Source organism: Anomaloglossus baeobatrachus, chromosome 10, assembly GCF_048569485.1.
Source record: "Anomaloglossus baeobatrachus isolate aAnoBae1 chromosome 10, aAnoBae1.hap1, whole genome shotgun sequence".
Lineage (NCBI taxonomy): Eukaryota > Metazoa > Chordata > Amphibia > Anura > Aromobatidae > Anomaloglossus > Anomaloglossus baeobatrachus.
In genome coordinates, this window is record NC_134362.1 from 209,697,760 (window position 1) to 209,720,919 (window position 23,160).

Genomic DNA, 23,160 nt, shown 5'->3' on the forward strand with positions numbered 1-23,160 from the left:
ACGGGGGGCGCCACCATTACTCAGGCGTTCTCAGCCCCACGCCCGCTCTCATCACACTTTCTGGCCCCTGATTTCATTAGTTTAGCTCGTGCTTCTCCATTTGCAGCGTTTTTACAACCATTAATTTCCACCCACCCCCCCGCTATGCAATCAATGGTTTCATCCTCTCCAGCCTTCTATTTGATTAGCAGCACCTTACACCAATAGGTGATGAGTAAAGGGGCGGGGACCCGACAGAGCCCGCCCACTGTGATTGACAGGCAGCCTCCACCATCCACGACAGCGCTTTTTTTTCCTCTCCTTCTAGTCAGAGGTGAGAAGAGTGACAGAAGATATCGACCAATCAGAGCTTGCACTTTCACTATGTGGGCGGTTCTCACTTAGCAGTCAGCCAATGGCGTGGCTTGGCATAGCGGGCCGCGGGCGGGTCATCGTGTTAGCGCTGGGGCGCCAGCCGTTCACTTCTAACGGTTTGTGTTTGACGGTGACATAACGGCGAGAAACGGAAGCCCCGGGGACGCCGGAGCCCGGACAGGACGGACGGAAGGCCGTGTTCCTGGGCAGCGGGCTCGTCAGCCGCCGGCGGTGCTGGTTGTGTCTCCTCCTCACACGGTCATCCGGACGGACACCGGCCGGGAGAGGGCGGGCAGCGCTGCACCGGTGGCCGGGAGGAGCGTCCGAGCACCGGGAGGCCGGCACTGTCGTGACAGCTGCTGACCTATTACATCCCTGTCACGATAGGCCCCGCCCCGGAGGCTCCCGGTGAGTGACAGCCGGAGAAGTGTCCACATCTGCGGGAGATCGTGTGCGATACGTTAGATTGCGTGCGATACGTTAGATTGTGTGCGATACGTTAGATTGTGTGCCATACGTTAGATTGTGTGTGATACGTTAGATTGTGTGCCATACGTTAGATTGTGTGTGATACGTTAGATTGTGTGTGATACGTTAGATTGTGTGCCATACGTTAGATTGTGTGCCATACGTTAGATTGTGTGCCATACGTTAGATTGTGTGCCATACGTTAGATTGTGCGCGATACGTTAGATTGTGCGCGATACGTTAGATTGTGCGCGATACGTTAGATTGTGCGCCATACGTTAGATCGTGTGCGATACGTTAGATTGCGTGCGATACGTTAGATTGCGTGCGATACGTTAGATTGTGTGCCATACGTTAGATTGTGCGCGATACGTTAGATTGTGTGCCATACGTTAGATTGTGTGCCATACGTTAGATTGTGCGCGATACGTTAGATTGTGCGCGATACGTTAGATTGTGCGCGATACGTTAGATTGTGCGCCATACGTTAGATTGTGCGCCATACGTTAGATTGTGCGCCATACGTTAGATTGTGCGCCATACGTTAGATTGTGTGCCATACGTTAGATTGTGTGCGATACGTTAGATTGTGTGCCATACGTTAGATTGTGCGCCATACGTTAGATTGTGCGCGATACGTTAGATTGTGTGCCATACGTTAGATTGTGTGCCATACGTTAGATTGTGTGCCATACGTTAGATTGTGTGCCATACGTTAGATTGTGTGCCATACGTTAGATTGTGTGCCATACGTTAGATTGCGTGCCATACGTTAGATTGCGTGCCATACGTTAGATTGCGTGCCATACGTTAGATTGCGTGCCATACGTTAGATTGCGTGCCATACGTTAGATTGTGTGCCATACGTTAGATTGCGCGCGATACGTTAGATTGCGCGCGATACGTTAGATTGCGCGCGATACGTTAGATTGTGTGTGATACGTTAGATTGTGTGTGATACGTTAGATTGTGTGCCATACGTTAGATTGTGTGCCATACGTTAGATTGTGTGCCATACGTTAGATTGTGTGCGATACGTTAGATTGTGTGCGATACGTTAGATTGTGTGCGATACGTTAGATTGTGTGCGACACGGGGGAGATTGCGTGCGACACGGGGGAGATTGCGTGCGACACGGGGGAGATTGCGTGCGACACGGGGGAGATTGCGTGCGACACGGGGGAGATTGCGTGCTGTACGGGGGAGATTGCGTGCTGTACGGGGGAGATTGCGTGCGGTACGGGGGAGATTGCGTGCGGTACGGGGGAGATTGCGTGCGGTACGGGGGAGATTGCGTGCGGTACGGGGGAGATTGCGTGCGGTACGGGGGAGATTGCGTGCGGTACGGGGGAGATTGCGTGCTGTACGGGGGAGATTGCGTGCGGTACGGGGGAGATTGCGTGCGGTACGGGGGAGATTGCGTGCGGTACGGGGGAGATTGCGTGCGGTACGGGGGAGATTGCGTGCTGTACGGGGGAGATTGCGTGCGGTACGGGGGAGATTGCGTGCTGTACGGGGGAGATTGCGTGCTGTACGGGGGAGATTGCGTGCGGTACGGGGGAGATTGCGTGCGGTACGGGGGAGATCGTTTCAATAACAATAATGTGTGATATGTGTAGTAGTAATGTATGATATGTATTGTACTGCATGTGTATATTACACACAAGATAGGAGGACAAAGGAGATCGGGCAACGACGTGCACATAAAAATTCAATTTTATTAGATAAAATCATGTGAAGACAACTAGTACAAAAGACATATAAAAAGACAAGTCATACCAGGATGAGGAACAATTGGAAAAAGTGGTAAAAATAAGTGGGCAGATCAATGCCACACAGCCTGCCCAAATGCTGTACAGGGGTAGGTATAAGAGGGCGTCACACTCCACAGTTATATGGCGTGGTGATAAAATACTAAAGTGACGGGCTCATGGAGAGAAAACAATAGCAGGCATACAGTGGCGAGCTATGTGTTAGAGTCTTGAGTGTAAAAGACTAATGTTAAGATATATTATCTCCATATAGGCACATCCAAACAGTAATGGCACCACGTCGCAGGGGCACTCAGGCTAGGACATGAGGGAATAAGTATCCCAGCATAAATGTACGCAGAAGGATATGTCCCAGCATGGGTGACCCAGCTATCAGAACAACACAGGGAGCGTGAACAATACCTGAAGTGTAGCAGGGCAGGTTGTGGGGATGAAAAGCCTCCTTGACAGCTGTTTCGCCTATGGCTTTACCTCCTTTCGATAAAGCCATAGGCGAAACAGCTGTCAAGGAGGCTTTTCATCCCCACAACCTGCCCTGCTACACTTCAGGTATTGTTCACGCTCCCTGTGTTGTTCTGATAGCTGGGTCACCCATGCTGGGACATATCCTTCTGCGTACATTTATGCTGGGATACTTATTCCCTCATGTCCTAGCCTGAGTGCCCCTGCGACGTGGTGCCATTACTGTTTGGATGTGCCTATATGGAGATAATATATCTTAACATTAGTCTTTTACACTCAAGACTCTAACACATAGCTCGCCACTGTATGCCTGCTATTGTTTTCTCTCCATGAGCCCGTCACTTTAGTATTTTATCACCACGCCATATAACTGTGGAGTGTGACGCCCTCTTATACCTACCCCTGTACAGCATTTGGGCAGGCTGTGTGGCATTGATCTGCCCACTTATTTTTACCACTTTTTCCAATTGTTCCTCATCCTGGTATGACTTGTCTTTTTATATGTCTTTTGTACTAGTTGTCTTCACATGATTTTATCTAATAAAATTGAATTTTTATGTGCACGTCGTTGCCCGATCTCCTTTGTCCTCCTATCTTGTATGCTATTTGGAGTAGGCTCTTGCCCTAGGGGGTCCCCATTTGTGGCCTCCATGGAGTTATAAGTATCATGGCGATATTGTTATATCCTGCATGTGTATATTGTACGATGTGTGTATAATGTATGGTGATATCAGGTGTATAATGTGCGGTGATATAATGTACGGTGATATAATGTACGGTGATATAGTGTGTGTGTATAATGTAAGGTAACATTATTTATTATTATTAAAGCGCCATTTATTCCATGGTGCTTTACATGTGAAAAGGGGTATACATAGCATGGACAAGTACAATACGTAATCATAAACAATAAAAGGCACAGACTAGTACAGGAGGAGAGAGGTCCCTGCCCACGAGGGCTCACAGTCTACAGGAGGAGAGAGGTCCCTGCCCACGAGGGCTCACAGTCTACAGGAGGAGAGAGGTCCCTGCCCACGAGGGCTCACAGTCTACAGGAGGAGAGAGGACCCTGCCCACGAGGGCTCACAGTCTACAGGAGGAGAGAGGACCCTGCCCACGAGGGCTCACAGTCTACAGGAGGAGAGAGGACCCTGCCCACGAGGGCTCACAGTCTACAGGAGGAGAGAGGACCCTGCCCACGAGGGCTCACAGTCTACAGGAGGAGAGAGGTCCCTGCCCACGAGGGCTCACAGTCTACAGGAGGAGAGAGGTCCCTGCCCACGAGGGCTCACAGTCTACAGGAGGAGAGAGGTCCCTGCCCACAAGGGCTCACAGTCTACAGGAGGAGAGAGGACCCTGCCCACGAGGGCTCACAGTCTACAGGAGGAGAGAGGTCCCTGCCCACGAGGGCTCACAGTCTACAGGAGGAGAGAGGTCCCTGCCCACGAGGGCTCACAGTCTACAGGAGGAGAGAGGACCCTGCCCACGAGGGCTCACAGTCTACAGGAGGAGAGAGGACCCTGCCCGCGAGGGCTCACAGTCTATAGGAGGAGAGAGGACCCTGCCCACGAGGGCTCACAGTCTACAGGAGGAGAGAGGTCCCTGCCCACGAGGGCTCACAGTCTACAGGAGGAGAGAGGTCCCTGCCCACGAGGGCTCACAGTCTACAGGAGGAGAGAGGACCCTGCCCGCGAGGGCTCACAGTCTACAGGAGGAGAGAGGACCCTGCCCGCGAGGGCTCACAGTCTATAGGAGGAGAGAGGACCCTGCCCACGAGGGATCACAGTCTACAGGAGGAGAGAGGACCCTGCCCACGAGGGCTCACAGTCTACAGGAGGAGAGTGTGTTATAGTGTAATGTAATATACAGGTGATAGTGTGCAGGCCAATAATCAAGCTGATGCAGGGTACAGTGTAATATATATTGTAATGTACAGTGTAATATATATTGTGATGGAGTGTACAGTGTAATAAAGTGATGAAGGCCCATATGCAGGGTGATAGTGTAATATGCAGTGTAATGTAGTGTTCAGTGTAAGGCTAAACACAGGACATTTTTGTTTGCATGGTTGTTGCATTGGTTTTATGCAAACCCATGCCAATAAGTCTCTGGCTTCCCAGCAAAGTCTGAGATTCCAGAAATCTACACACGCATGCACACACACTTGCAGTTTTTTCCTGGCGTTTTTGTCACTCTCCTTGGTTTTTGATGCATTTTTTTAAAGAATGAGCATGTCCATTCTTTTCAGGGGTTTTGTCTTGGTTTTTCACCCTAGTGATGGGTGAACCCGCAGACACCCTGGATTGGCGGGTCCAACTGAGTTAGTAAAAAAAAAACGGTTCTGGCCCAAAACTGTCACCATATAACTCTATGGGAACCAGAATCCGGCACTTAAAAATGGTGGTAGAAGGGATAGGAGCAGGTGCTTCATACTTATCGAGTCTCCAGTGCAGCTGTAACTCCTGACCTATCATTCTACTTCCGGGGCCACTCATTAGCCTCATGCATATTCACTGCGTTCTCCCCCCACCGACGTCTGTGATTGGTTGCAATCAGACAGCGCCCCCACCCTTTGTGACAGAGTGTCTGACGGCTTCCAATCACAGACTGTCTGTGGGTCCATTATACAATAAAAATAAATAAAAATAGCATATGGTCCCCACATATTATGATACCCAGCACAACTAAAACCCATGCCTACAGGCCTAAGCCCCCAGCCGTGCTCTTATCTTTGCTGTGTTGAAAAATATTAGGAACCGCATGTGACTTTTTTTTTTTTAAAATTATTTAAATAAGTAACTTAAACTGGTGTGCAGTCCCCACCAATTTTGATACCCAGCTAAGATAAAGCCCGTCAACTGGAGGCTGCTATTCTTAGGTTGGGGAGACCCATCTTATTGGGCCCCCCAGCCTAAACATAGCAGCCAGTAGCCATCCAGGATTGTCACATCCATTAGATGCGACAATCCCAGAACTTTAACCGGCTCTTCCCAATTGCCTTGGTGCAGTAGCAAGCTGGGTAATAAGTGGTTAAGCCCTAAATTAGTGATCCTCTATGAGACACCCCCCCCCTCCCCGATTGTTATCTGTAAGTGAAAACAAATTTTAACACAAACATAGAAGAAATCCTTTATTTGAAATAAAAGCCAAAAAGCACCCTCTTTCAGCACTTAACCCCAAAACACCCCTGCACATCCGACATAATCCATACGAGGTCCCACGACGATCCCATATCTGCTACATCTGAAGTGACAGCGCGCAATCATGAAACATGAATTCCCGCTGTGGACCTGAGGCAGAAAGTGAGCTTCAATGACCGGTGACATCACTCTGATTACTTGGGGATACAGCTGGAAGCTCCCACAGCCCTCCACCTGTGACTGCAGGTAACCTGACCTCAGGAGACGCCAATGAACTCAGTGACCTCACCCACCTGCGGTCACAGGTGGAGGGCTGTGGGAACCTCCAGCTGTGGCCGCACCTTACCTGAGTGAAGTTATCGCTCATTGTGACTCACTCTCTGCCTTTAGTCTACAGTGGGTGGTCATGTTCCATGATCACACGCTGTGACTTCACATGTAGCAGAGCTGGGATCTTTGTGGGGCCTCATGTGGATTACGTCGGGCCTGCAGGGGTGCTTTGGGGGTTAAAGCAGTGAAACAGGAGGCTTTTTTGTCTTTAAGTAAATGATTTATTCGATGTTATTTTTTTCACTTACAGATTAGTAATGGGGGGGTCTCGTAGATCCTTCCCATCACTAATCTAGGGCATTTTGTGCCAGCTGCTATTAACCCCTTAGCAACACGCTTCTCACTGCACCAGGGCAATTGGGAAGAGCCGGGTAAAGTAATGGGATTGTCACACATAATCAAAGCAACAATCCTGGGCGGCTGCAGGCTTCTATTTTTAGGCAGGGGGGCAATAAGTATGGGTCTCCCCAGACTGAGAATACCAGCCCTCAGCTGTCGGGTTTTATCTTGGATGGGTATCAAAATTGGGGGGGATTGCACACTGTTTTTTTTTTTTTAAATAAATTAGTTATTTTAATAATGTAAAAAAAAGCTGCATGTGGTTCCTATTATTTTGATACATCGGGGCTGCAGCCTGTAGCCATGGGCTTTATCTCTGCTGGGTATCAAAACATGGGGGACCCTACACCAATTTTTTTAATTTATTTACTTTAATACCACGGTAGACGCTCATAGCATCAGACATGCTGCCACTCATAACTCATAATGGAGGCGCGTCTGACTGCAACCAATCACAGACACTGGTAAGTGGTTGACAGCAGTGAATATTCATGAGGCTAATGAGCGGCCCCAGAAGTAGAAGGAGCTGCCGCGGGAGCAGTTACAGACTCGCTGGAGACTGGTAAGTATTGCTCGCTTGCTTTACTTGTTTTCTTTATTTCCACTTTTTTTTTTTACAAGGTGATATAGTGTAATTTTTACAAGCAACCTGTCACCTGACTTTTGCCACCTAATCTCAGAGCAGCATAATGTAGGGGCAGAGATCCTGATTCCAGTGATGTGTCACTTACTGGACTGCTTAGTATAGTTTTGATAAAATCACTGTTTAATCAGGAGGAAATAATCATTATAGGACTTCTTGGCGTGCCGCCAGGTAGTCCAGCATATTCATGAGCTCTGCTTAACCCTGCACCCACTACTGATTGGCTGCTGTCTGCTAATATACCGTGTACACAGAAAGCTGTCAATCAGTGGTGGGGGAGGATCTATAGAGATCCATATTCAAATATCTGCTAGATCTGCCTCAACAAAAACACTGATTTTATCAAAATTACAGCAAACAGCTCAGTAAGTGACACATCGCTGGAATCAGGCTCTCTGTCTCTACATTATGCTGCTGTCCGATCACATAGCAAAAAACTGGTGACAGATTCACTTTAAAGCAAAGCAGTGTACAATGTAATGTTTAGGGTGATGCATTGTATTATACAAGGTAATAGTGTACAGTGTGATCCCCTGACTATAGTGATGTCACATCTAGTGACCGCCGTGATTGTGATAACATGTATAGTTATTAGGTATACAGAGTCTGTGGCTGATAGCTGCGAGCAGGTCAGTGATATAGGAGAATACACCCTGTTCTCTAAATGATAAAAAACAATGAGATCAGTAACCACAGGAAAGTGGAAGGCAGCAGTCACACATTAGTCTAATTTACAGAGGGACATTGTTATGTATTACCAAGCATGTCTCTTGTGTGTCCCCCTCCAGTGTCCCTCTCTTCTGCGTATCCCCCTCCCGTATCCCTCTCTTCTGCGTATCTCACTGCCGTATCCCTCTCTTCTGCGTATCCCACTCCCGTATCCCTCTCTTCTGCGTATCCCACTCCCGTATCCCTCTCTTCTGCGTATCCCACTCCCGTATCCCTCTATTCTATGTATCCCCCTCCCGTATCCCTCTCTTCTGCGTATCCCCTCCCGTATCCCTCTATTCTATGTATCCCCCTCCAGTATCCCTCTCTTCTATGTATCCTCCTCCAGTATCCCTCTCTTTTGCGTATCCCCCCAGTATCCCTCTCCTCTGTGTCCCCCCTCCAGTATCCCTCTCCTCTGTATATATACCCCCCCAGTATCCCTCTCCTCTGTATATATACCCCCCCAGTATCCCTCTCTCCTCTGTGCCCCCCTTCCTCTTGTGTCTTATTACTGGTTCTGGAGTATGGTATTATAGTATGGTGTTATAGTATGGTGTTATAGTATGGTGTTATAGTATGGTGTTATAGTATGGTGTTATAGTATGGTGTTATAGTATGGTGTTATAGTATGGTGTTATAGTATGGTGTTATAGTATGGTGTTATAGCATGGTGTTATAGCATGGTGTTATAGTATGGTGTTATAGTATGGTGTTATAGCATGGTGTTATAGCATGGTGTTATAGCATGGTGTTATAGTATGGTGTTATAGTATGGTGTTATAGTATGGTGTTATAGTATGGTGTTATAGTATGGTGTTATAGTATGGTGTTATAGTATGGTGTTATAGTATGGTGTTATAGTATGGTGTTATAGTATGGTGTTATAGTATGGTGTTATAGTATGGTGTTATAGCATGGTGTTATAGTATGGTGTTATAGTATGGTGTTATAGTATGGTGTTATAGTATGGTGTTATAGTATGGTGTTATAGTATGGTGTTATAGTATGGTGTTATAGTATGGTGTTATAGTATGGTGTTATAGCATGGTGTTATAGCATGGTGTTATAGCATGGTGTTATAGCATGGTGTTATAGCATGGTGTTATAGTATGGTGTTATAGTATGGTATATACCCGTCTTTGTCTCTCCAGGTGTCATTGCGGCTTGGTGAGTGGAGGATGCATCAGTTGGAGCCGTCCTGGTGAGAGCTCCCCCCAGAGTCCGCGTACAGCCCCAGAGGAGGTGGTGGGCTGAACCGGTCCAGGAGGCGGCATCTACGTGTATCTCAGAGAGCGCAGCCTCAGCCGCCAAGTGTGTGCGGGACACCATGGTGGAGAAGCAGCGCTGCCCCTTGCAGCGGGATGGCGTGTACCGCTGGTTCTCCGAGCTCTCCTCCTCCCAGCGCATTGAGTTCCTGTGTGGCCTTCTGGACCTTTGTCTCCCGCTGGAGCTGCGTTTCTTGGGCTCGTGCCTGGAGGACCTGGCCCGCAAAGACTACCACTCTCTGCGGGACTCTGAGATCAAGGCCAACAATTCAGCCGACCTGGGCAGCCTCACCAATCTGGCGGATGAAGTGGTGCGCAGCAAGCTGCTGGTGTCCCTGGCGCTGCTGGCCTCTGACAACCGAGAGGCAGCAGGCGTGCTGTGCCGGACCCTCACCCACATAGACTCCATCATTAACAACCTGGGCCTGCAGCTCAATGAGGGCCGCACCGGAGATGAGTTCCTGCTGCTTTTTACCATGGCCACCAACCACCCAGCCTTCAGCTTCCATCAAAAACAATTGCTGCGCAAAGAGCTGGCCCACATCCAGGGGAGGCACAGTACCAGCGCCGGACCCCCGACTGTGCCCACCGCTACCACCACCACTGTCAGCAGCAGCAGCAAGGGCTGCATCAAGGTAACTGCCTACTTGGCCTTCTGTCTCTGTCCTCTTGGCCAACGTTTCCTCTTTTTTTTCCATGGTTTGATGCCTGACATTCTGACTGTTCCTGCGTGCCTGTCCTTTCCCCTTGGTCGCCTGTCATTCTAGCGGCTCTATCCCTATCACTACTTTATCCTGCCTGCCTTTCTCTTGACCACCTGTTGCTCTGTTACCCTTGCCTCCTCTTTCTGTCTGCCTGTCCTCTTGGCCACCTGTTTCTCTGGCTGCCTCTGCCTGTCTCCTTTGCTTGTTGCTCTGGCCCCATGGTTGCCTGTTTCTGCCTGTCTCCTTTTCGGCTGTTGCTTTGGCCCCCTGGACGCCTGTTCCTGCCTGTCTATCTCCTTTACTGTTTGTTGCTCTGACCCCATGGTCGCCTGCCTGTCTCCTTTGTTGCTTTTTCCTCTGACCTCATGGTCACCTGTTTCTGCCTGTCTTTCTTCTTTTATGATTGTTGCTCTAGCCTCATGGTTGCCTGTCCCTGCCTGTCTATCTCCTTTGCTTGTTGCTCTGGCCCCTTGGTCACCTGTCCCTGTCTGTATGTCTACTTTGCTTGTTACTCTGGCCCCATGATCGCCTGTTCCTGCCTGTATGTCACCTTTGCTTGTTACTGTGGCCCCATGGTCGCCTGTTCCTGCCTGTATGTTACCTTTGCTTGTTGCTCTAGCCCCATGGTCGCCTGTTCCTGCCTGTATGTCTTCTTTGCTTGTTGCTCTGGCCCCATGGTCGCCTGTCCCTGCCTGTATGTCTCCTTTGCTTGTTGCTCTGGCCCCATGGTCGCCTGTTCCTGTCTGTATGTCTCCTTTGCTTGTTGCTCTGGCCCCATGGTCGCCTGTTCCTGCCTGTCTCCTTTGCTTGTTGCTCTGGCCCCATGGTCGCCTGTTCCTGTATGTCTGTCTTCTTTGCTTGTTGCTCTGGCCCCATGGTCGCCTGTTCCTGTCTGTATGTCTCCTTTGCTTGTTGCTCTGGCCCCATGGTCGCCTGTTCCTGTATGTCTGTCTCCATTGCTTGTTGCTCTGACCCCATGGTCGCCTGTTCCTGCCTGTCTCCTTTGCTCGTTGCTCTGGCCCCATGGTCGCCTGTTCCTGCCTGTATATCTCCTTTGCTTGTTGCTCTGGCCCCATGGTCGCCTGTTCCTGTCTGTATGTCTGTCTCCTTTGCTTGTTGCTCTGGCCCCATGGTCGCCTGTTCCTGCCTGTCTCCTTTGCTTGTTGCTCTGACCCCATTATCACCTGTTCCTGCCTGTATGTCTCCTTTGCTTGTTGCTCTGGCCCCATGGTCGCCTGTTCCTGCCTGTATGTCACCTTTGCTTGTTACTCTGGCCCCATGGTCGCCTGTTCTTGTCTGTATGTCTCCTTTGCTTGTTGCTCTGGCCCCTTGGTCGCCTGTTCCTGCCTGTCTCCTTTGCTTGTTGCTCTGGCCCCATGGTCGCCTGTTCCTGCCTGTATGTCACCTTTGCTTGTTGCTCTGGCCCCATGGTCGCCTGTTCCTGCCTGTATGTCTCCTTTGCTTGTTGCTCTGGCCCCGTGGTCGCCTGTTCCTGCCTGTATGTCTCCTTTGCTTGTTGCTCTGGCCCCGTGGTCGCCTGTTCCTGCCTATATGTCTCCTTTTCTTGTTGCTCTGGCCCCGTGGTCGCCTGTTCCTGCCTGTATGTCTCCTTTGCTTGTTGCTCTGGCCCCATGGTCGCCTGTTCCTGTCTGTATGTCTCCTTTGCTTGTTGCTCTGGCCCCATGGTCGCCTGTTCCTGCCTGTCTCCTTTGCTTGTTGCTCTGGCCCCATGGTCGCCTGTTCCTGTCTGTATGTCTCCTTTGCTTGTTGCTCTGGCCCCATGGTCGCCTGTTCCTGCCTGTCTCCTTTGCTTGTTGCTCTGGCCCCATGGTCGCCTGTTCCTGTATGTCTGTCTTCTTTGCTTGTTGCTCTGGCCCCATGGTCGCCTGTTCCTGTCTGTATGTCTCCTTTGCTTGTTGCTCTGGCCCCATGGTCGCCTGTTCCTGTATGTCTGTCTCCATTGCTTGTTGCTCTGACCCCATGGTCGCCTGTTCCTGCCTGTCTCCTTTGCTCGTTGCTCTGGCCCCATGGTCGCCTGTTCCTGCCTGTATATCTCCTTTGCTTGTTGCTCTGGCCCCATGGTCGCCTGTTCCTGTCTGTATGTCTGTCTCCTTTGCTTGTTGCTCTGGCCCCATGGTCGCCTGTTCCTGCCTGTCTCCTTTGCTTGTTGCTCTGACCCCATTATCACCTGTTCCTGCCTGTATGTCTCCTTTGCTTGTTGCTCTGGCCCCATGGTCGCCTGTTCCTGCCTGTATGTCACCTTTGCTTGTTACTCTGGCCCCATGGTCGCCTGTTCTTGTCTGTATGTCTCCTTTGCTTGTTGCTCTGGCCCCTTGGTCGCCTGTTCCTGCCTGTCTCCTTTGCTTGTTGCTCTGGCCCCATGGTCGCCTGTTCCTGCCTGTATGTCACCTTTGCTTGTTGCTCTGGCCCCATGGTCGCCTGTTCCTGCCTGTATGTCTCCTTTGCTTGTTGCTCTGGCCCCGTGGTCGCCTGTTCCTGCCTGTATGTCTCCTTTGCTTGTTGCTCTGGCCCCGTGGTCGCCTGTTCCTGCCTATATGTCTCCTTTTCTTGTTGCTCTGGCCCCGTGGTCGCCTGTTCCTGCCTGTATGTCTCTTTTTCTTGTTGCTCTGGCCCCATGGTCGCCTGTTCCTGCCTGTATGTCTCCTTTTCTTGTTGCTCTGGCCCCGTGGTCGCCTGTTCCTGCCTGTATGTCTCCTTTGCTTGTTGCTCTGGCCCCGTGGTCGCCTGTTCCTGCCTGTATGTCTCCTTTGCTTGTTGCTCTGGCCCCGTGGTCGCCTGTTCCTGCCTGTATGTCTCCTTTTCTTGTTGCTCTGGCCCCGTGGTCGCCTGTTCCTGCCTGTATGTCTCCTTTGCTTGTTGCTCTGGCCCTGTGGTCGCCTGTTCCTGCCTGTATGTCTCCTTTTCTTGTTGCTCTGGCCCCATGGTCGCCTGTTCCTGCCTGTATGTCTCCTTTTCTTGTTGCTCTGGCCCCGTGGTCGCCTGTTCCTGCCTGTATGTCTCCTTTTCTTGTTGCTCTGGCCCCGTGGTCGCCTGTTCCTGCCTGTATGTCTCCTTTGCTTGTTGCTCTGGCCCCGTGGTCGCCTGTTCCTGCCTGTATGTCTCCTTTTCTTGTTGCTCTGGCCCCATGGTCGCCTGTTCCTGCCTGTATGTCTTCTTTGCTTGTTGCTCTGGCCCCGTGGTCGCCTGTTCCTGCCTGTATGTCTCCTTTGCTTGTTGCTCTGGCCCTGTGGTCGCCTGTTCCTGCCTGTATGTCTCCTTTTCTTGTTGCTCTGACCCCATGGTCGCCTGTTCCTGCCTGTATGTCTCCTTTGCTTGTTGCTCTGACCCCATGGTCGCCTGTTCCTGCCTGTATGTCTCCTTTTCTTGTTGCTCTGGCCCCGTGGTCGCCTGTTCCTGCCTGTATGTCTCCTTTGCTTGTTGCTCTGGCCCCGTGGTCGCCTGTTCCTGCCTGTATGTCTCCTTTGCTTGTTGCTCTGGCCCCGTGGTCGCCTGTTCCTGCCTGTATGTCTCCTTTTCTTGTTGCTCTGGCCCCGTGGTCGCCTGTTCCTGCCTGTATGTCTCCTTTGCTTGTTGCTCTGGCCCTGTGGTCGCCTGTCGCTGTCTGATCAGCCACCTTTTTGTCACAGTTGGACACGTTATTCGGCCACTGTCAGTCAGATTTTTGCCGTCCTCCTCGTAGACGGTGGCCTTTTTTACAGGGGTTCAGAATGAGCCCATAAGTCATGCGAGGACGCAGCCTGTGACTGGCGTTACCCGCGGTGGATTCCTGTGCGATTGTCAGAGCCGGCGATCACTTATGTGCCACCTGCTGACCTTGGTGAAAGAGGAGGCCACGATCCGTGTGTGCCGGAGGCTCGTCAGGGAAATGTCAGTCGCTTGGCAGTCAGACGCAGCCTTCTATACATAGCATTGGGGGAATGTGCCCGCGGGTATGAAGGAGCAATGGCCGCTCGCTCTGCAGCACCGGTATAGCAGAGCTGGCCGACAATACACGGGGAATTCTCTTGATACTTTTTTTTTTTTTCTCCCCCTCGCTTGACATGTGAGTGGAAAGACTGGCAGTGACTGTCGGCCGGTGCGCCTGCGCTGTCCACGCCACTTCCCCATGAGCCAAATCACTGCTGGACCTAATGGGGCTTATTAGGACGTGTGTATTAGTGCCCTCTCCACCATGAAGTGGTTCAGTGTGATATAAGTTATCAAGATCTCAAGTCAAAGCAGATCGGACCTGATACGGACGGTTTCCCTGCACTGTTACATTGTATCAAACCAGGGCGGCAGGAGGGCAGCGGGACCCCCGAGATCTGCTCTCGCCACCTTTTGTGTCCTCTTAAATAAAGTTTTCAGCCTCTGGATAAAAAAAAAGATACATTCCTTGTCTTGTGGACATTTCACTTCAACTATAAGATCGCTGGGGGTCTGACCTGTGGGACCCTCACTGATCCTGATATGCCCAGTGTGAATGGAGCAGTGAGGACTCGCTTCTAATTTCACCGCCTGTAGTGGGGGCCGCAGATGCTCCATTCACAGAGGATGACTTTTGGGATCAGTGAGGGTCTCTGTAGCCTGACCCCCTTCCTCCCAGCAGCCGCACATTCACCATCTGTCCTGTGAATAGGTGATAAAGGTTGCTTATGCCTTGGACTCAATGAGCACAAAGACAGAAGTGTTGAGTGGAAGCCTTTAGATCACGTAACAGCTCCTGACATAAAACTGAAAAGTCTCTAATACAAATCCTGTAAGGGTTTTGCCTCCTCTCCTTTGCTCCTCGGCCTCCTGAAGATTGTCCGTTCAGCCAGTGACCTGATCCGAGCTGGTCCCCTGCCATGCTGCTTGCAGAGGTAACGTTGCCTCTGCAGCACAGGAGACTGGCGGGGCACCGAACCTGGCCACATCCAGCCTCCTGAAGATGGTCCGTTCAGCCAGTGACCTAATCCGAGCTAGGTCCTCTGCCATGCTGCTTGCAGAGGTAACGTTGCCTCTGCAGCACATGAGACTAGCTGGGCACCAAACCTGGCCACATTCAGCCTCCTGAAGACTGTCCGTTCAGCCAGTGACTTGATCCGAGCTGGGTCCCCTGCCATGCTGCTTTCAGAGGTAACATTGCCTCTGCAGCACAGGAGACTGGCGGGGCACCGAACCTGGCCACATCCAGCCTCCTGAAGATTGTCCGTTCAGCCAGTGACTTGATCCGAGCTGGTCCCCTGCCATGCTGCTTGCAGAGGTAACATTGCCTCTGCAGCACAGGAGACTGGCGGGGCACCGAACCTGGTCATATCCAGCCTCCTGAAGATTGTCCGTTCAGCCAGTGACTTGATCCGAGCTGGGTCCTCTGCCATGCTGCTTGCAGAGGTAACGTTGCCTCTGCAGCACAGGAGACTGGCCACATCCAGCCTCCTGCAGAGTGGTAAACCATAGTCTGCAGCGGCGGCCGGTATCCATGGCAATGAGCTTTATATCACCGCATTATTACATTTCTCCAGTCTTGAAAATGGAGAAGACTCTAAGATAAAAATCACTTTTGCCCATTACTGAAGATGAGACAACCCCTTTACAAAAAAACCCCTGTTGTTTATTGGACAGTCCCTTTAATAATCCCATTAGAAAAGCTTAAACCTCATAAACCTGTCAGCCAGCGGATGATATTAATGCCATCGGCTGATATTCTGTATCTGCTCTGCCTTACAGATGACCCCGAGGACAGAGCTCCCGATCAGTGGCATCGGTAACAGCCTAGCCAATGCACTGCACACCTCCGCACATTCCATAGAAGATCCCACACCCAAGAGGCCTTCCGGAAAGCACTCCAAAGGTAAGAGCATCGCCGCAGAGAGCCGCTGCACGGAGCCGTCCCTGCGCAGCCTCCGTGCCCGCCAGGAGATCTGCTCGGCAGTGCTCAGGACCGCAGGAACGTGCCGCGCCCGTGCCGTGGATCGCCCAGGTCTGGACTTGCTGCTGTCATTTGTCTTCCTCCTTCTCTTGTTGCCTCGGGACATTATTTTTCTTGGTGGTTGTGATTGTTTTTGTTGTACTGTGAGGCTCACACTCGGGGGACGCCATCGCCGGACATATATTCAGCACAGTCCTGCCCTGGTCCCATCAGGTCCGTGTTCGGATGGGACGGGGGTCCGAAATGATGTCACATTCCTCAGTAGTGCATACAGATTAGTGCAATGTGGGCCGCACCTGCCGATATCGAGGGGTCCGGCTCCCACTGTAATGTATACGGGGGGCTTTAGGCCTTCTCTAATTCTAGGCCCTGCTGGAAGTGGAGCGGATATGTGAACAGCCCGGAGTTATTCAGCCTGTGTCCGGGTGTAATATGGGCCGGGGGGTCTTCCTTGCCCCCCCACCCCCGGGCTCGGCTGCACATGGACGTCTCCGGGTCTTATTTCTGATCTGGGTTTCTCGGCGCTGTTATCTGATCTCCGCAGAGCAGCGCGTTATCGTAGATCGCAGATTCAAGCCAAGGCATGCGGGCCCGACAGCTGCGCAGACCCTTAATCTATGTGGCCGTGTTAACTCTCTCACTGCTGGAGGGAGCCCTGAGCCACTGTCATCACGGAGGAAGGAGTAGTGGTGCTCTGTATAATCAGTGATCAGATTGCCGGACGGACGCCATTGCCCCCTGTGATACAGGAGCAGTCGCCACATGCAGCGAGCCCTCTATGATGGGGGATTCCAGGCTGGACCCCCCCTCTTTATACCATTCTGGTGGGTGAAGCAGCTGTCGCCTCTCCAGTACATCAGCAGTGTCGGGGCACCAGGTCCTCCGATCTGTCTTTCATCTGCCCCTATAGAGGAGGGAGCGAATGTCGTTCCCCCATCACTTAGAGGGCCCCTTTAAGTGTGAATGAAGCTGAAAGTTGACGTTTCTTTTCTCCAGCCGTGTCATACAGACCCCCGGCCCACCCTCCCCCCGTACAGTGCAAAGTGGAGAACCGAGGCAGCCGATCCAGCAGACGTACGCCTGTCCAATTTCTGCTGGAAATGCTCATTTTTCGACGTTCCCGCGGCTTCCTCCCACTTTGTCCTGGTTATTTGTCCAGCATTACGCTGATTTTGCATTTATAGAAATTACAGCTGTGTTCAGGGTTTGGGGGGGGGGGGGGATTCCTTCCAGGCCGCAGAACACAAACTTTACAATGTAAACAGGAAGTGTGGCAATAAGATGCAACACGTGGCTGCACGGGACGGGGCCGTACGAAACGGGGGGGGGGGACGGCGCCATACGAAATGAGGGGGCAGGGCCGTACGAAACGATGGGGGGGGGGGCGTACAAAACGTGGGGGGATGGGGCAGTACGAAACGAGGGGGGGGCGTACGAAACGAGGGGGGGCCGTACGAAACGAGGGGGGGGGGACGTGGCCGTACGAAACGAGGGGGGGAGGGGACATTGCCGTACAAAACGAGGGGGGCGCCGGGGCCGTACGAAACGAGGGGGCGGGACGGGGCCATACAAAACGGGGGGGCCGTACGAGGGGAGGGGGGCCGGGGCCGTACGAGGGGAGGGGGGAGGGGACGTGGCCGTACAAAACGAGGGGGGCGCCGGGGCCGTACGAAACGAGGGGGTGAGACGGGGCCATACAAAACGGGGGGGGGGGGGCGTACGAGGGGAGGGGGGACGGGGCTGTACGAAACGGGGGAGACGGGGCCGACAAAACGAGGGGGGGACGGATCGTACGAAACGAGGGGGGGGACGGGACCGTACGAAACGAGGGGGGCGCCGGGGCTGTACGAAACGAGGGGGGCGCCGGGGCCGTACAAAACGAGGGGGCGGGATGGGGCTGTACGAAACGAGGGGGTGGGACGGGGCCATACAAAACGAGGGGGGGCCGTACGAAACGAGGGGGGGGAAGGGGCTGTACGAAATGAGGGGGGGGATGGGGCCGTACGAAACGAGGGGGGGAAGGGGCCGTACGAAACTAGGGGGGCCATAAGAATCTATGGGGTGGATGGGGCAGTACGAAACGAGAGGGGGAAGGGGCCGTACGAAACGAGGGGGGCCATAAGAAACGAGGGGGGGACGGGGCCGTACGAAACGAGGGGGCGAGACCGTACGAAACGAGGGGAGAGACGGGGCCGTACAAAACGAGGGGGCAGGATGGGGCTGTACGAAACGAGGGGGTGGGACGGGGCCATACAAAACGAGGGGGGGCCGTACGAAACGAGGGGGGGGAAGGGGCTGTACGAAATGAGGGGGGGATGGGGCCATACGAAACGAGGGGGGGAAGGGGCTGTACGAAACGAGGGGGGCCAGGGGCTGTACGAAACGAGGGGGGCCAAAAGAATCTATGGGGTGGATGGGGCAGTACGAAACGAGAGGGGGAAGGGGCCGTACGAAACGAGGGGGGCCATAAGAAACGAGGGGGGGACGGGCCGTACGAAACGAGGGGGCGAGACCGTACGAAACGAGGGGAGAGACGGGGCCGTACGAAACGAGGGGGAGACGGGGCCGTACGAAACGATGGGGGACGGGTCGTACGAAACGATGGGGTGGATGGGGAAGTACGAAACGAGGGGGGGGGCGGGGCCATACGAAATGCGGGCCATAAGAAACGAGGGGGGGACGGGGCCGTACAAAACGAGGGGGGGGGGCGAGACCGTACGAAACGAGGGGGAGATGGGGCCGCACGAAACGAGGTGGGGACGGGGACGTACGAAACGAGGGGTGAGATGGGGCCGTAAGAAACGAGTAGGGGATGGGGCCGTACGAAACGAGGGGGGGGGTGGGGGCCATACGAAACGGGGGGAACTGGGCCGCACGAAACGGAGGTGGAAGAGACTGGGCCGTGTGAAATGGGGGGACGGGGACTAGGCTGGGGTCGTACAAAACGGAGGAGGGGGACTGGGCCAGGGCTGTATGAAATGGGAGGGGGATGGGGCTGTATGAGTTGGGGGGAGGGTTATCGGGGCCGTACGAGTTGGGTGAACAAGACTCTACAAGAGAGCGGAGCGGGGGTCGCATTGGACAGTACCGCACGAGACGGAGATGGAATTGGGTGGGGACACATTGCCGCCACACGTGTCGTATTCACTGCAGAACTGCTCATCCAGGGCTTGCTGGTTCATGAATGGAAAGTCAGAGCAGTAGGCACAGGAGAGGTGTGACGTTACCCGTGCCAATATTGGAGCAGAGTCCGGGATCAGCAGCGAGGGGGGCAGAGGCGCCCCTTCTCCCCGTCCGAGGTCTAGACAATGGCGGAGTGGAATTTCTGTGAATAATCACATCTGGCGGCGCGGCCTCCGTCCTGCGGATGAGTCATCACTGGCGTTGCAGCAGATGGAAGCGTTTCACTCCCCGAGTACTGTACGGAAACCATGTGCCGGCACAGCGGAGGTTTTCTTTGATCTGCTTTTGCTGACGTTGGATGTTTTCTGTGGCCGCCGCGCTCTTTGCTGGCGGAGCTGCGTGCCTGGGGGGGCGCTCACGTGCGGGGTCTCTGCTCCTCTCTGGAGTTACCATTGTGTCTGGATCACTTGTGCTTTCCATCTAGAAAAAAACCCCAACAATGAAAAGTGCAAATGCAGCAAATGTCTAGTGCGCGGCCAGAGGAGCGGAGAGCGGGGTGCCAACCGCTGCGGCCCCACGAGAGCCTCCACCCAGCTCTCCCAGGAGCCCGAATGCCAGACCTACGCTGCACTATCCTGACAGTACGCGGACTCCTGGCTGATAACAGGGAACAGAAGGGTTTTGTACACGGTGGGGATATCTCCATGGGGGGGCAGAGCCCCTGACTCTCTGCAGCCCCCCGCTCCTGGCTGTTTGCGGTGCCGTCATCTCCGCGGCTTTTCTGTATTTTCCTGAATAAACAATTAAACAAAGAGCGTGTGTTCTGCCCTCTCACCGGGGACCTCCGCGGCCTCCGCCACATCCGGGTGAAGGGTCCGTCTGTGGAGGGGATTGTGCTCAGCAGACGGGGGAGACCGGAGAGGTCGCAGGGGCGATTCCGGATGTTTGCAGTGTGGATCTGTCTGTTCTCCACGCACAGCGCCACACCGACCACAGGTTGTGTCTGGTATTACAGCTCTGATGTATGGAAAGTGTCACACTGCGACACCCCCAAGACCGGACCGCAGGGTCGGCACTGAGCATGGGGACCCCCGTACAGAACGCAGACTGAGGGGCTCCAGCCCTGTCTGATACAGGGGGACGCCACACACAATTCTTCATAGGCTTTCTGCACATTTTTACTGTACGTGGCTTTTCGTTTTCAGATCTCTGCTTCTGGTCAGTGAATGGAAACATTTACAACCCGGAGACTGAAAACCCGTCCTCATTAGGGCTGAGCGGATCCAAACTGTAAAAGTCCGGATCCGGTTTCAAGGATTTCCGGGTGCCGGACCCGGACCCGGAACTGGTGAAAATAATTGAAAAATAAAGGAAAACCAGAATAAAACGGCGTTTCATACTTACCGAGACTCGGTGTCATGGCGGCACACTGCTTCCGGGTCACGCATTCACTTCCTGTACTGTGCATCATATGCACACAACTTTCCGTGTTTTCCCCGCCCACTGGCCTTCCTCTCGTCTGTGATTGGTTGCAGGCAGACGCGCCCCCAGCCTGTGACAGTATCTGCCTGCCGTGCAGTCATCGCGGCTGTCACTGTCTGCACAGCCAGCGGTCATGCTCTATGGCTGCTGCCTGTGTTATGTAGCAGAGTGGGACCTCGTGTGTATTACGCCGGAGCTGCAGGGTGTTAGGGGGTAATAAAGAGGTGAAGGAGGGGGGCGTGTTTTGTACTTTATTCCAAATACAGGATTTTTCTCTGTGTTTATTTACATTCACTTACAGGTTAGTGATGCATGTATCTCATAGACGCCTGTACCATCACGACCTAGGGCTTAGTAGCAGCTGTGCGCTGCTGTTAACCCCTTTATTACTCCGATGGATAGATGCCACAATACTGGGCAGCTGCGGGCTGAGAATACCAGCCCCCAGCTGGCTTTATCATAGATGGGGATCAAAATTGGGGGGGAGGCTGCAGAAAGCTTTTTTTTTTCTTTCTTTTTTTTAATTTCTTTAAATAATAATAATAAAAAAAGTCACATTACCGACACAGCCGCGCACTTCTGACAGGAGTGTGCATGTGTTTCTGAAACACATGCACGCCCACCATTCTGACCCGCAGACACTTGCACTGCTTTCCCCGCCCACTGGACGTCCTGCAGCCTGTGATTGGTTGCAGTCAGCCGACCCGCTGCCACTCAGGGTGGGGGCGCGTCTAACTGCAACCAATTACACGCGCCGGTGGGCGGGCAAAACAATGAATATTGAACTGTCTGCTCCGGAAGGAAATAACGTGACCCGGAAGAAGTGTGCCGCCATCACACCGCCTTGGGTGAGTACACCGCGCGCTCCTGCCCCCATGTCCTCCACAAACGTTTTTAATCTCAGGATTCTGGTCCCCATAGACCTATATGGGCACCGGAATCCGGATTTTTTTTTTCAATCCGGCAGTGAACCACCGGTCCCAGATTTTGGTGGATTCGGTCAACTCTAGTCCTGATGTAATATTGTGGGATTGTTACATTGTATCCAGTCTAGACGGAGCCCCGTCCACCGCCCCGGCCACCGCCCCGGCCACCGCCCCGGCCACCGCCTGGCCGCGCTCCGCTCTGCAGATGTACCATAATGTATCGGGGCAGATAAACGTTCTGTAGTGAGGACAGACGGGGGCTGACTTCCGGTAACCCCGACCGCTAGAGGTCACCGGGGCTATAGCGTATGTGACCGACACATCACCGCCTACAAGAACTCTTCTTTCTGTCATTATTTTTTTTTTCTTTTCTTTTAGTGAATGTTGAAAAAATTGAACTTAAACTTTTACCGCACAAGAAGAAAGACAAAAACGCAGACTGCTGCTTCGAGGTAAGAGGGGGAGGCCGAAGGGTTAAACCGCGCACATTAGGAATGCAAAAATGTAGATATGACGCCCCCTGGTGTTATGCAGTAGTTGTGACGCCCCCTGGTGTTATGCAGTAGTTGTGACGCCCCCTGGTGTTATGCAGTAGTTGTGACGCCCCCTGGTGTTATGCAGTAGTTGTGACGCCCCCTGGTGTTACGCAGTAGTTGTGACGCCCCCTGGTGTTACGCAGTAGTTGTGACGCCCCCTGGTGTTACGCAGTAGTTGTGACGCCCCCTGGTGTTATGCAGTAGTTGTGACGCCCCCTGGTGTTATGCAGTAGTTATGACGCCCCCTGGTGTTATGCAGTAGTTGTGACGCCCCCTGGTGTTATGCAGTAGTTGTGACGCCCCCTGGTGTTATGCAGTAGTTGTGACGCCCCCTGGTGTTACGCAGTAGTTGTGACGCCCCCTGGTGTTACGCAGTAGTTGTGACGCCCCCTGGTGTTACGCAGTAGTTGTGACGCCCCCTGGTGTTACGCAGTAGTTGTGACGCCCCCTGGTGTTACGCAGTAGTTGTGACGCCCCCTGGTGTTATGCAGTAGTTGTGACGCCCCCTGGTGTTATGCAGTAGTTGTGACGCCCCCTGGTGTTATGCAGTAGTTGTGACGCCCCCTGGTGTTATGCAGTAGTTGTGACGCCCCCTGGTGTTATGCAGTAGTTGTGACGCCCCCTGGTGTTATGCAGTAGTTGTGACGCCCCCTGGTGTTATGCAGTAGTTGTGACGCCCCCTGGTGTTATGCAGTAGTTGTGACGCCCCCTGGTGTTATGCAGTAGTTGTGACGCCCCCTGGTGTTATGCAGTAGTTGTGACGCCCCCTGGTGTTATGCAGTAGTTGTGACGCCCCCTGGTGTTATGCAGTAGTTGTGACGCCCCCTGGTGTTATGCAGTAGTTGTGACGCCCCCTGGTGTTATGCAGTAGTTGTGACGCCCCCTGGTGTTATGCAGTAGTTGTGACGCCCCCTGGTGTTATGCAGTAGTTGTGACGCCCCCTGGTGTTATGCAGTAGTTGTGACGCCCCCTGGTGTTATGCAGTAGTTGTGAC

General features: G+C 53.0%; 1 protein-coding gene across 1 annotated transcript in view; it reads left to right on the top strand.

The window, feature by feature from the left end:
• Nucleotides 1–427: 427 nt before the first annotated feature.
• ZCCHC14 (zinc finger CCHC-type containing 14) overlaps nt 428–23,160 on the top strand; it is a 33,378-nt gene continuing 10,645 nt past the window's right edge. Inside the window, exons 1-4 of the mRNA XM_075325301.1 lie at nt 428–762; nt 9,371–10,119; nt 15,898–16,021; nt 22,009–22,082. Coding sequence (XP_075181416.1) covers nt 9,547–10,119; nt 15,898–16,021; nt 22,009–22,082 — 771 coding nt within the window. The 5' untranslated portion in view covers nt 428–762; nt 9,371–9,546. The remainder of the gene's footprint in view (nt 763–9,370; nt 10,120–15,897; nt 16,022–22,008; nt 22,083–23,160) is intronic.